Source organism: Scyliorhinus torazame, chromosome 6, assembly GCF_047496885.1.
Source record: "Scyliorhinus torazame isolate Kashiwa2021f chromosome 6, sScyTor2.1, whole genome shotgun sequence".
Taxonomy (NCBI): domain Eukaryota; kingdom Metazoa; phylum Chordata; class Chondrichthyes; order Carcharhiniformes; family Scyliorhinidae; genus Scyliorhinus; species Scyliorhinus torazame.
In genome coordinates, this window is record NC_092712.1 from 76,041,998 (window position 1) to 76,055,637 (window position 13,640).

At 41.6% G+C, this 13,640-nt stretch overlaps 1 protein-coding gene across 4 annotated transcripts in view; it reads left to right on the top strand.

Moving 5' to 3' along the window:
* The window catches only part of LOC140424847 (integrin beta-1-like), a 169,610-nt gene that overhangs the window by 58,576 nt on the left and 97,394 nt on the right, over nucleotides 1-13,640 (top strand). For all 4 annotated transcript variants that reach the window (XM_072508341.1, XM_072508340.1, XM_072508339.1 and 1 more), the window contains exon 2: nucleotides 11,413-11,482. In XM_072508341.1, coding sequence (XP_072364442.1) covers nucleotides 11,413-11,482 — 70 coding nt within the window. The remainder of the gene's footprint in view (nucleotides 1-11,412; nucleotides 11,483-13,640) is intronic.

Consider the following 13,640-nt stretch of genomic DNA (forward strand, 5'->3'; position numbering starts at 1 on the left):
CTCTTGGGTTGATGTCGACTTTGCGTCGCTATACCAGTTACTTCAAATCCGTTGGAGGTGCAGTTTGCATTGGTGAGGGTAAACAAATTCAGGTATCTGCAGATGTGGGACTTTCTGCGTAGACAGGTATCAACCTTCCCACTCCTGCCGCTAAGGGGGATTCCGGACAGGGTAGTTCCCAGAGGATGGGTAGGAGAGGGGAGCGTATCTGACATTTACAAGGAACTTATGGGATCAGAGGAGACGCAGACCGAGGAGCTGAAGCGCAAGTGGGAGGAGGAGCTGGGAGGAGAGATGGAGGAGGGCCTTTGGATGGACGCGTTGAGTAGAGTCAACACGACCGTGACATGTGCCAGGCTCAGCCTGATTCAATTCAAGGTCGTTCACCGGGGCCACATGACAGTGGCCCGGATGAGCAGATTCTTTGGGGTGGAAGACAAGTGTGCAAAATGTGCGGGAGGACCAGCCAACCATATGTCCACATGTTCTGGGTATGACCAAAGCTTAGGGGATTTGGGCAGGGGTTTGCTGATGTCATGTCCAAGATATTAAAAATAAGGGTGGCATTGAGTCCAAAGGTGGCGATTTTCGGGGTGTCAGAAGACCCGGGAATCCAGGAGGAGAAAGAGGCAGACGTTCTGACCTTTGCTTCCCTGGTAGCCCGGAGATGGATACTATTAGCTTGGGGGGACTCAAAGCCCCCTGAAGTCGGAGACCTGGCTATCGGACATGGCTAGCTTTCTCTGTTTGGAGTAAATCAAGTTCGCCCTGAGAGGGTCACTGTTGGTTCACCCGAAGGTGGCAACCATTCATCGACTTCTTCGCGGAAAATTAATCGTCAGCAGAGGGGGGGGGGGGGGGGGGGAAAGAGGAATCGGGTTAGGTTAGCGTAGATTAGGGGGTTAATTAATGGTGGGACCTGTTAGGCAGGGAGGTGGTATTTGCTATATGTTTATAGTCTCGTGTACATTGTTTATATTGTTGCTGTTACAATGCTAAAAAAATCCTCAATAAAATGTTTATTAAAAAAATATATATATTTCATAGGACTACTGACTTGATTCTAGTATATGGCAGTGAGACTTTGAAGAGTCATGAGGTGAGCCACAGAACTCTTTGCTGTTTTGGGCAGTGTTGATATGACTGGTTCTGTTCACCTCTAGTCAATCATGATCCTAGGACAATGGTGTTTCAGCAATATGACAAAGACAGTTAGTGACAGACAAAAGAAGGTCCTGTGAAAGGTATGTTTTTATGTAGTATTGGCAGTTAAAACATTTATAATTAATTACAGATCTCCATTATTAAATATTTATGTGATCAATTATTATTGTGATATTGGCACCAAAAACTTAGTGGAAGATCATGTGGCACACACAAGGTTTTTAATAGTCTTCTGTTTCAGTCTTAATCTTATCTTTTGGAATTCTCACTTCCCCTTTTAAGTGCCAGTCTCCTGGAAGGATATTTTTAACTTTTGGTTCTGTTCCCTTTGGACTGTAGCTTCTTTATCTTTTTTAACTTGTATAAGAAAATTTTTACACTCCATCCCGAGTTCTCTTTTTTTCCTTCAAACTTCATAGTGTATAATTTATTGGTTTCATGATTTACATGTTTTTATTGTTTGGGCTAAAAAGAGACAATTTGTTGTCAAACAGCATAGACTTATATTCAAAAACAATGCTTAAAAGATCAGGTCAGGCAGCATCTGTGGAGTGAAAAATTTAACATTTCATGTTGAGATGACTTCATTGAAATATGACCTTCATTTACATAGTACCTTTGATATAGTAAAATATTGCGAGGCATTTCACAACAGTGTTATCTCTCAAAATTTGACAATGAGCCTTCAATGCCTCTATACCCTTTTTATAAGATGAAGACCAGAACTATTCACAGTGCTCCCCAAGAGTGGTCTAACCAAGATTCAACACAGGTTTAACACAACTTCTCTGCATTTTCATTTAATCCCTGTAGAAGCCAACCCTAGTGCTTGACTTGCTTTTATGCTCTTACTAGCCTGTATTGCTACTTTGTGATTTGTGAATATGACCCCCCCCCCCCCCCCCCCCAATGCCCTGGAGTAATGCAGATTTGCGCTGCTCTGATATCATTAAGTGGAGGATTGGTTTGATTTATTTCCATCACCATATGAGCCATCTTCAAGCCATTTCAACACCGAGGGAACCCTGATTATTTTTCTCTTTCATTCTCCTTCCCTTGAAGAGAATAGTAGTCATTGCCTAAGCCCTAAACATTTTCCTTTGCTCATTCAGAGAATTGTACACAAGTACTTGACCCAGCCAGTTCATGTTGTTACAAAGGTCTGCTAGATGGAATATAAATGTGATGTCATGTGCAATAAACATAGTGAATTTTGTTTATTAAAAAAAAGGACCCTTTTGATAAACAAAGAACGGATTTGAAGTAACTGGTATAGCGACGCAAAGTCAACATCAACCCAAGAGAGATAATGGCACCTCTGGCAATGTGAACAGCTCCTTCCTAGCTCATCAAGATGGAGGATGGACCATTCAGGAGTTATTGGCTTGGATGTTTAAAAAAAATCACCTTGACTGTGGAACAAGTGCTAATGGGAAGCAATGTGGGGCATGAGCTAGCCCTCTATATTCTTTGGGTTATTTCACATGACAGGGGGAGAGGTCACGTCTACAACCTTTAGTGTGGATGCTGGAATTGGGCAAAGAACACACAGACTCATATGGAGCAGGATATCTCCTCTCTTCCACATTTTCATCCAAGTCTGAATCTTATTTTGCTGATGAAAATGTCCATATCGCCACGGCAAACAGAGATTCTATTAAATGGCTGGAAAGTAACTACGTGAGTTTTAAAAAAAATAGTCTTGGCACAATCAGAATCATTATTGAGTTTGCATTTTTATCTGCATCATACTTGGCCAACTTCAAAATCTAATACTCTACGGTTGTGTTCTTTTCTGTATGTTTGCATGCGCTGCTCGAGCGCATTTGTACATTTTTAGTATTTTTACCTGGGTGAGTTTTAGTACAAAAATATTAATCCCTTACTTGTTAACTCCAGATTATTTGTCTGGATTATTTCTTACAGTATGCACGCAGTCAAGTCCATACTCAATTGGCAGTATCACGTCTTTTTAAAAATTCAAACCTCTACTGGAAAGAACTGGGGAGTGGGAAAAGAGAGGAGTCCGTTCACCTGTCCTCACCTGGTCGTGACAATGTCAATGTTTAGCCTCTATGATAGCAATAGTCCCAATCCCATGTATCTTTCCCCAGATCCTTTTGTTCTCTTGAACCGGCTATGGAACATATTCTTGTGTGCTGAAATCACTATCTCTGGTAGTCTATTTATGCAGTTTCAATGCTCTGCAAATAAATAATTCTTGCAATTAATTGTGTATCTATACCCACTGCTACTTTTTGCCACATAAATGATGTGTGTAAACAGTCCCATGTTATGAGTGCAATTGTATGTCCAATAATGGTGATACTTATTTCTAACACTGAGCTACTTTTTGTAGTATTCATGAAACGGATATGCTGTAAGATGATTTGGTGGCCATGAATTTGCGAACATGGGCACTCTTAAGGAGCTTCGTCCGAAAATCCTTCGTAAATATGCATTCTTGGAAGGATTGAACACTTCGCCTAAACAGTTTTGAACTGTGATGACTGGGCAAGGAAGCTGATTAATGTGTGTGGGAACAGCAAGTCTGATTCTTGACCTTGTATGGCAACATTGTTATGCATTGGCCAGAATCGTTTTCTAAAAGTTATATTTCTGGCAAAATGTTTGAAGTATTCAGAAATGTTTAATTAGTGCCTCATTCCACTTCTAAGGGTGTGGTTTAGAAAAATGCTTCAGTGAGCTGGGCAGCAATGTTTGATCAAACCCAGAGATTTGTGCCACTTCCCAAGGAATGCAGGTTGTGTTCATTGTTTTGCCTGTAAATTGCTACTGTTACAGAACTTTTGAACTAGCACAGAACATACTAGCAGTAGCAACCATACAGTAGTGATTACTGGACTGATATGTACATACTGATGCACCTTAAAAGCCCACCATGGTAGTTTGAAATGTCATTTTAAGCAACAAACCTGCTGTCTGACCTGCTCTGGCCTGTGACTTCAGCAATTATCACTAACTCTGTCCTCTGAAGTGGCCTAGCAAACTGCAAGTTGTACCAAAAAGTGCAGGACTTCGGGAAAAAGGCTCGCCACCTTGGGGAAAACTAAGGATGAGCAATAAATATAGACCTTTCCAGCAATACCCACATTCGGACTTTTTAAAAAAAAAAAAAAGCAGTTCCTTCACTAAAATTTAGAAGTGTTCAAAATTTTCTTCTATCACATCGGTCAGCATCATCTCATTTTAGTGATTGCAAATGCATGCTTTGTATTTAACAGCTTTTTAAAAGAAAGTGGAGTACGTTTGAAGATGGAATCTGGATTGTCTTTTTAATAGTTTATTTTGTGTTTCGACTTGTTGCAGATTAAATCTGCATGTTTTAGGAAGACGTTGATAACATGCAGCAGAACTTGTTTTCACTTTAATCGGTGCCTGTTTCTGGGCAGGAACCTTGATTCTTGAGTTCAATGTCAGGAAAATCAGCTTTTGATGCACTACAGCGGAAATGAGCAGATAAGGAACTTCTGTTATAGTATTAACACATATTTGAGACCAGTGAACGCGCAAGTTAGTTTTCTTTAATCATTCATGGGACGTGAGCATCGCTGGCTGGGCCAGCATTTATTGTCCATCCCTAATTGCCCTTGAACTGAGTGGCTTGCTCGGCCATTTCAAAGGACATTGCTGTGAAGCAGTTGAGTTTTACAACAATGGACAATAATTTTATGGTCATCATCTTACCAAATTATTTTCACCATCTGCCGTGGTGGGATTTGAACCCAGATCCCAGGCTCTGGATTACTAGTCCAGTGACAGTACCACTACACCATCCACCTCCCAAGTACTGTGCATAAAATGGCTGCCATATATTTGCCTACATTAGTGATTTTATTTACGTAGTCTATATTAGAACATGAGATAAAGTGAAGTGCTCTATAAATACAAAACATTTCATTGCTGAAGAATACGAGGAAGGTAGATTTAAATGTGTAACGAATACTGCTTACTGGAAGCTTTTAGCTGATGAGCTTGTCAGACTATTTTTTCAAATTAAATGGAAATACAGAAGACTGCAAGGATATTGGAAGAATTTTTTCGAACAACATTCTGCAATGGCTTTCTATTAGAAAGTCGAAAGAAACCCACTTAGAAAATTATGTTGCCTATTCCTTAAAAAAACAGTAACCAATCGCAAATATTTTGTCTGCTTAATTGGCACCCCTGTCATTAAATTGTAGCAGCTCACCACATTTATTAAAATAGCGCCTTTGCAACCTCCACTGCCAGGAAGGTTGAGAGCAGCAAATTCATGGTAACACTATCACCTTCAAGTTATAACGTCCTACCACTGGCATATCTTGCATTTCCTTTATTGTCACTGGATCCACATTCCGGAATTCCCTGCCAACGCCAAAGTTGGAGTGCCATCACCACAAAGACTGCAGCAGTTCAAGACCGAAGAGCACTGCAGGGCAACTGAAGAGGATAATAAATGCAGTCTTTCCAGCATCTCCAATTTATTTAGATTTTAAACGAAAAAGCAAAACTAAACTTAATGGCAGCATTTACCATTTTGGGTGTCTCCTTTTTAGTCGAAAAAAAAATCACCTTGAAAGTATATTGCACCTAACACAATTTTGATGAAATCTCTGGACGTTAATTGTATAAAATGTGTCAATGGACAAGGTTCTCTTCCCCACCACACTAAACATATCAAATTTAAAATCATTTTCCTCATCTGGAAATATTTCCATAATCCGTTTATTTCTAATATTCACCAAGCCTACGTCCTCCCAATCTGTCCATCCTACTATTACACCTTGTGTATCTTATTCCATTGTAATCGAGCATCCTGCCGTCTATGTCCTATACTAAAATTAATACTGCAAATGCTAGAATATGAACAAAAATTTAAAACGTGGGAAAACAGATCTGACAGCCTCTGTGAAGAGAGAAAATGATTCGACTCCATATGACTCCGCTTCTGAAGAGTCATATGGACCCGAATCATTAACGTTTCTTTCTCTCCGCAGATGCTGTGAGACTTGTTCTGGCATTTTCTGGTCTGGTGTCCTCTGAAGGCAGCCTTAGTCTGTGGAGGCATTCTCACCTTTGAGTCAGGGTGCAAGTACAAATTCAGAGAGTAGCGCACATGTTCTAAGGTGATATTTCAGTGCAATATTGAGTGAGGGAATGCCCTTCTACTGAGACATTAAGACAAGGCCTCCTATGCCCATCAGATGACGTAAGAGATCCCTTAGCACTATTTAGAGGAGGTGTGGAGGAGCTCTCTGTTTTTCTGCCTAATAGTTTGTCTCATCATCACTAAAACAGAATATCTAGTCATTATCAATTTTTTTTGTGGGACCTTGCAATGCACAAATTGATTGCTATGATTTCCTACATTACAAAAGAATACATTACATTATATTCTTTTTATGGAATTTGGGTTTCACTGACTATGCCAGCATTTGTTGCCCATCACTAATTGACCTTGTGTAGGTAATGGGAAGACGCTGCCTTGAACTGCTGCAGTCTGTAGACCTTCTGTGCTATTGGAAAGGGAGTTCCAGACAGCATGGTGCAGTGGTTAGCACTGCTGCCTCACTGTGCTGAGGACCCAGATTCGATCCCAGCCCCGGGTCACTGTCCATGTGGAGTTTGCACATTCTCCCGGTGTCTGCGTTGGTCTCACCCCCACAACCCAAAGTTGTACGGGGTAGGTGGATTGGCCATGTTAAATTGCCCATTAATTGGAAAAATAAAAAAAACTTCTATAAAATGAAAGGGAATTCCAGTTGTTTGACCCAGTGGCAGTGAAGGAGCAGCGAGTAGAGTTCCAAGTCTGATGGGTGTACAGCACTTTGGAATGACGCCTGGTTCTGAAAGGTGCTACATTATGTGCAAGCACTTGTTTTCTTGCTGAGCAACTATTCTCCCCTCCTTTTAAGTTCATTCTTAAAATGCCTTTGTATAAGCTTTTGGCCTCATGTCCATTTTCCTCTCACCCTTGTGGCCTTTTTCCTACATTAAAGACGCTGTCTGAATAAAAGTTGTTACTTGTGGTAATTTCTTATTTCTGTTGTGCAGTTCAAATCAGTTTGAGCGGGGTTTCCATGCCCACCCAAGGTGTATTTCATGGTGGAGGGAGGCAGCCCGCCATTGGCCAGCGGCGGGACCCCCTGCCACCGGAAACCCAATATGGGGATTTGCCATCGGCGTGACTGGTAGATCCCACTGGCGAGTATAGAATCATAGAATTTACAGTGCAGAAGGAGGCCATTCAGCCCATCGGATCTGCACCGGCCCTTGGAAAGAGCACCCCACTCAAATCCATACCTCCACCCTATCCCCATAACCCAGTAACCCCACTAACCTTTTTGGACACTAAGGGGCAATTTAGCATGGCCAATCTACCTAACCTGCACATCTTTGGACTGTGGGAGGAAACCGGAGCACTGGAGGAAACCCATGCACACACTGGGAGAACATGCAAACTCTGCACAGACAGTGACCCACGCCGAGACTTGAACCTGGGACCTCGGCGCCGTGAGGCAGCTGTCCTAAGCTGTGAAGCAACTGTGCTAACCACTGCGCCACCATGCTGCCCATTGTACTGCCAGAAAACTCCAGCCACTGTGTTTTGCTTAAAATTGCACACTCAAAATTTCGACATGCAATTGCACTGAGTAAAGCATGAGCAGCCATTAAATTTTCAGTTCTATCTGTAATGTTACCAAATGTTGCTTATTTAATTCAGATCTTGAATTAAAGATAAAATTGACCATATGCTGCAAATGTGTTCTGAAGCTGTGACTGCATTGCTTCCAAATTGTTAAAATTGCTTTTGCCCTTGGAAAGAGCACCCCACTCAAACCCATAATACCAGATGTCACATCATTTTTTTTTGTAAATTTAGAGTACCCAATTAATTTTTTCCAATTAAAGGGTGTGGCCAATTCACTTACCCTGCACATCTTTGGGTTGTGGTGGCGAAACCCATGCAAACATGGGGAGAATGTGCAAGCTCCACACGGACAGTGACCCAGGGCCGGGATCGAACCTGGGATCTCGGCGCCATGAGGCAGCTGTGCTAACCATTGCGCCACCTGCTACCCTAGACCTCATCTTTTGATTCTATAAATCGGGAGTTTTCAAATGGTTGGGTGGGGGAGGGGGAAAGTGAAGACTTGGTCCAGAAGAAGGTTTCTGAGGGGTCTGCCAACATAATTAGTACAAACTTTTGTTTCATCCATCATCTCAGTACACATTCTGCTAAACAATAATCTTTGCCTGACTCGCACTTCTAGGCTTGATGTGCCCAGTCTGGATGTTTATTCAGTCCATTGGATTTGTGTCACCTGTCCAACGAGTGCAGCTATTACAGATAGGATAAGGTCAGGGGATGTAATTGTTCTTCGGACAGTCACTGCGATCTGATGGAGAGAGTGGTGTATGCTAGGTGCAAAACCAGGAGTACATTAAAGTTACCATCCAGCAGCATCAAAAAGTAACAGGTTTCCTCAATTCATTGGTTAAGGAGCAGCAGCTAGTGAATAAAAAATCACCGACAGCAGTGACAGAATCAGCTTCTTCGCACCCACTCCAGTGGCTGCTAGTATTGCTTGGAGTATAGGTCTGGTTCTGATCATTGCCTGTGTTTGTTTCTAACCTGACTGGTGGAAAAACAAAATGTCATCTAATTTCCAGTTATCAATTAAAGGGAGTGGCGGCAATTGTGTTTTAAGTCATCTGTCTAAATAAACTGTGTATAAGAGATAATTGTGCATATTCAAATATATAACACTAAATACCCAAAGCACTGAGATTTATTCATGATCTTAAAATCTTATGCCCTAACACTTGCCAAGTACCATTTTAAGTTCCTGTCGACTGCACCTCCTCTGAAAATTCCCTAGTAGAAGAGTATGGAGGGGAACCTTACCAAGTGCCACTGATGCATTATTGCAATGTTGTTCCCTGAATTATCTGCTACCTTGTTGATCAACCCCTAAACAGAAGTGCCGTCAATCCACTAAATGTTATCTGCATTGAGGAACATTTATTAATTATATAATACTAGCATCTCCAACATTACATATTAAGGATTTTTTAAAACCTCATTGTCTTTTGGTAGGACTTGCAAACTGTCAATCACTTCTCACCAAGAGTTTCCAATATAACTCAATGCAGCACTCCCTCATTCCCACACTGGAAATCAATCGCCTAGTTGTATTAAGTAAAACAAACAATAAATGCATATGTTTTAAGATATAGCTAATTTTTGTGCAGGAAAAATACCTGTGTTCTTATATGGTCTGTAGAATTTGTATAACATGGGAAGGGGGCCTCGAGCAAAAAGGTGAAGTATCCTTCCTGTAAATGATTTAATAACTAGTTCTAATCAGATGTTTCCTATGTAGGCAAACAGGAACTATCTTGATGAGGTCGTTAACTGGCAATAAATTGCGAAGAGAAAATGTGGGCATATTCTGCATGTATATTTAAAAATGTTTTTTAAAATTCTTTTGTGTACTTTTTTCTAGGTTTTTGAAATGAAAATCAACATTAAACACACACAAAAATGGAAATGTAATCAATTCATTCTTGAAGGTTAAAAGCTTTGACTATAATTTACACACACATTTTTGAAGTTTTTTTGTTCTTGGCAGGGAAACCTAGCTAATAACATGGAATCCCAACCAGAGATTGATTACTAGTCATATGACCATCAAAACAGGCAGCACAGTGGCTCAGTGGTTGGCAATGCTGCCTCACGGCACCAAAGACCCGGGTTCGATCCCGGCCCAGGTCACTGTCTGTGGAGTTTGCACATTTTCCCCGTATCTGCGTGGGTCTCACCCCTACAACCCCAAGATGTGCACGGTAGGTGGATTGGCCACACTAAATTGCCCCTCAATTAATTTAAAAAAAATAATTGGGCACTCTAAATTAAAAAATATATATTTATGACCATCAAAGCAAGGTCCAATCCAATAAGAACTTTTGGTAATGCACCTCTTTGAGGAGAAGAGTTTTGCGGGTCACAATCCAATTTCTGTGGGCAATTTCTGTGGGGCATAGGTCCATAATATAAAATTATTTGGAGCTAATTGGCCGATGTCAGGAAGATGATGGGCATAAATTAAAGAAGGATCATGATGCAAAAAAGAGGTGATCTGAGTAATATTGAGACAATGAATGGAGCTTTACTCTGCAGTTTGCAATTCCATACGTGACCCAGCAGTAGGCAATGGATGGAATAGTTACTGCAGGTTTGCATGTTGTCCATCACTCCATATAATTATGTAAGTTTGAATATTCAAGTACGAGAGTACTTGTTAAACCTACCCTAAGAGTGATGTGCTTTAAGAAATATTCACAGATCTTCTGCATGATGCCGATGCTGAGTTGGAGGTTTTCGAAGTACTTTATTGCAAGTAATGTTACCTGGAACACTGGTCTATCAACATTGTGGGGGGCATTAAGATCTGGGAGTGCTGGAATGAATTTTTGAATGTAGTATGGAGTGAGTAGGAGGAATGGGGTTCCAAGTCTGCTTACACTGTTCTCAGTTCCAGGAACATTGCAGAATGAGAAACTGGGAATTAGGAGCATTGGAGATGATTCTGGGATCAGGGAACACAAAGTTCTAGAGATTTGTGAACAGATAAATCTGGGAATAACGGGGACAGACTTTACAGAAAAGTGATCATTTCGAAAAATGTTCTTGATTCAGTTCACAGAATTGTGCAGAATGAGGCCATTTAGCCCATCTTGCCTGCATTGGCTCTCTGAATTAGCATTATGCCTTTGTGTCATTCTCCTGCCTTTTCCCACATTGTCTCTATTCAAGTAATCTTCTCATGCCCTCTTTAATTGCCTCGATTGAACTTGCCTCCACCAGACTTCCAGTCAGTGCATTCCAGATCCGAACCACTCACTGCGTAGAAAAAGTTATTTCTCGCATCGCATTTGCTCCTTTTTAGAAATCGCTAAATCTGTGCTCCTTTGTGTTTTGATCCTTTTAGGAGTGGAAACAGTTTTTCCCTATCTACTCTATCAGTCCTCCTGATTCCTCAATATGCTATTGTATACATGGAGAAATGCCATTGTAAGATCTTTTTGTAGACTTTGAATATTGAATGTTAATGCAAAGCATTGCCAAAAATGGTGACAGTTGGAAGTAAAGTTTACGAACAGGAAGTGCTTGACATAAGCAAGATTTTGAATATATATCTATAAGACTCTGTATTCATTACTTTTTTTTAAAACTTTCAGATGGATTTGAAGTATATCCTTTGTACTGGACTGATATGCTGCTGTATGTGGTACGGGCTTGCCCAATCAGGTAACAAGACTGACCAATGCAAAATATCACTTAGCACTCGATATTCATACTTGTTGAGAATATTCCCTATAAATATCACTCTGTTCCTGATAGCTCAAGTAGTTCTTCAAGATCGCCACTTGAACTCACTCACTTCGGTGTTCAATTGCTTTTTGTCCATTTGCTTTCACTTTTTCTGCAAGGAAACTATGCATCTTCCACATCAGAATGCTGCATTTGGCAACCTCATCTGCAGACATGAGTCACCTTCACATGTATGCTGGTAACACCTAGCTCTAGTTACAACTTCTTTCAACTTTTTCAACTTTACTATTGGACCTGTGCTGTCAAACTTCTTCTAAACTTTGGCAAAGAGTCATCTAGACTCAAAACGTTAGCTCCCTTCACTCCACAGATACTGTCAGTTCTGCTGCGATTGTCCAGTATTTTCTGTTTCAGATTCCAGCATCAGCAGTAATATTACTGTCAAACTTCTAGTCTGATATCCAGTAATAGATGAGCTGCAGCATTCTCCATCTAAATATTCAGAAGACTGAAGCCATTGTCTTCAAACCCCCATCGGAAACTCTGTACTCACTACAGTTTCCATCATTGCCCTTGTCTATTGTCTTGGACTGAACCAAACTATTTGTAATCTTGACATTCTAATTGACCCTGAGCTGAACTTCCAAACTCGTTGTCTTGATCATAACGGGGTGGCGGTGGCAGAGTGGTATTGTCACTGGACTAGTAAATCAGAGACCCAGAGTAATGCTCTGGGGACCCAGGTTCAAATCCCGCCACTGCAGATGGTGAAATTTGAATTCAATAAAATTTGGAATTAAAAGTCTAATGATGACCATGAAACCATTGTCGATTGTCGTAAAAACCCATCTGGTTCCCTAATGCCTTTTCGAGAAGGAAATGTGCTGTCCTTACCTGGCATGGCCTACAGGTGACTCCAGACCCACTGCAATGTGGTTGACTCTTAACTGCACCCTCAAGGACAATTAGGGATGGGCAATTTCACATTGTGTTACTCGCAGCACCGGATCTCTGTTTTGTAGCTTACATTTTATCCGACAGCACTGCAAAATGGTGAGATTGCTAGCAAAAAGAACATTGTTTAGAGACAGCATCTATTCCATTGATGATATTTTATGTACAAACATATGAATTTGGAGCATTCCCTCTGAGCCTGCTCTGTCAACTAATAAGATCCTGGTTAATCTGATTGAGGTGCTGTCAGCAGGGCGTTTGGTGAGTGGAGTCATCGCGCCGATTTATAGGAGGATTTTGGAGGTTAATAAGGTGTCCATGGAGGGGATTAAGGCTACGTGGGAAGAGGAGTTAGGGACAACATTGGAGGAGTGATTGTGGTGCGAGGTGCTGTTGAGGGTGAATGCCTAGACCTCGTGTGCCAGGCTGGGGCTGATACAGCTGAAGGTGGTGTACAAGCCGCACCTGACTAAGTCAAGGATGAGGGGGTAGAGGACATCTGAGCGGTGTGGAAGGGGCACTGCTAATCATGTGCGTATGTTCTGGTCCTGTCCGAAGTTGGAAAGGTTCTGGAGGTCAATTTTCAGCACCATCTCTTGTAATTTTGTACGTGGATGTGGAGTCTGGCCTACTGGAGGCCATATTTGGGATGTCGGACCGGCCGGAGTTGCAGACTAGAGCGGGGGCAGATGTTTTAGCCTTTGCCTCGCTGATTGCTTGCACACGGGTCCTATTGGGGTGGAGGTCAGCTTTTTCACCCTGTGCCTCAGCGTGGCGGGGGACTTATTGGAGTTCGTAGCCCTGGAGAAGGTGAAATTTGCCCTAAGAGAGGCGAGTGATGGGTTCCACAAGATCTGGGGTTTGTTCATCCTGCATTTTGGAGAGTTGGTTACCTATGACTGTTGTGGGGGGGTTCTTATTGGGAGGGGGTTTTATAAGTTCGGTGTGTTTTTCTTCTTTGTAAAATGTTGAAAATTGGAATAAAAATAATTTTCAAAAAAAAAATCTGATGTGGCCTGCACTCCACATTCCCATCTACCCCTGTACATCCCATCTACCCCTGTACCCTTTGACTCCTTTGTTAGAACTGTTAGTTAAGAACTCATCTACCTTGGTCATAAGAACTAGGAACAGGGGTAGGCCATCTGGCCCCTCGAGCCTGCTCCGCCATTCAATGAGA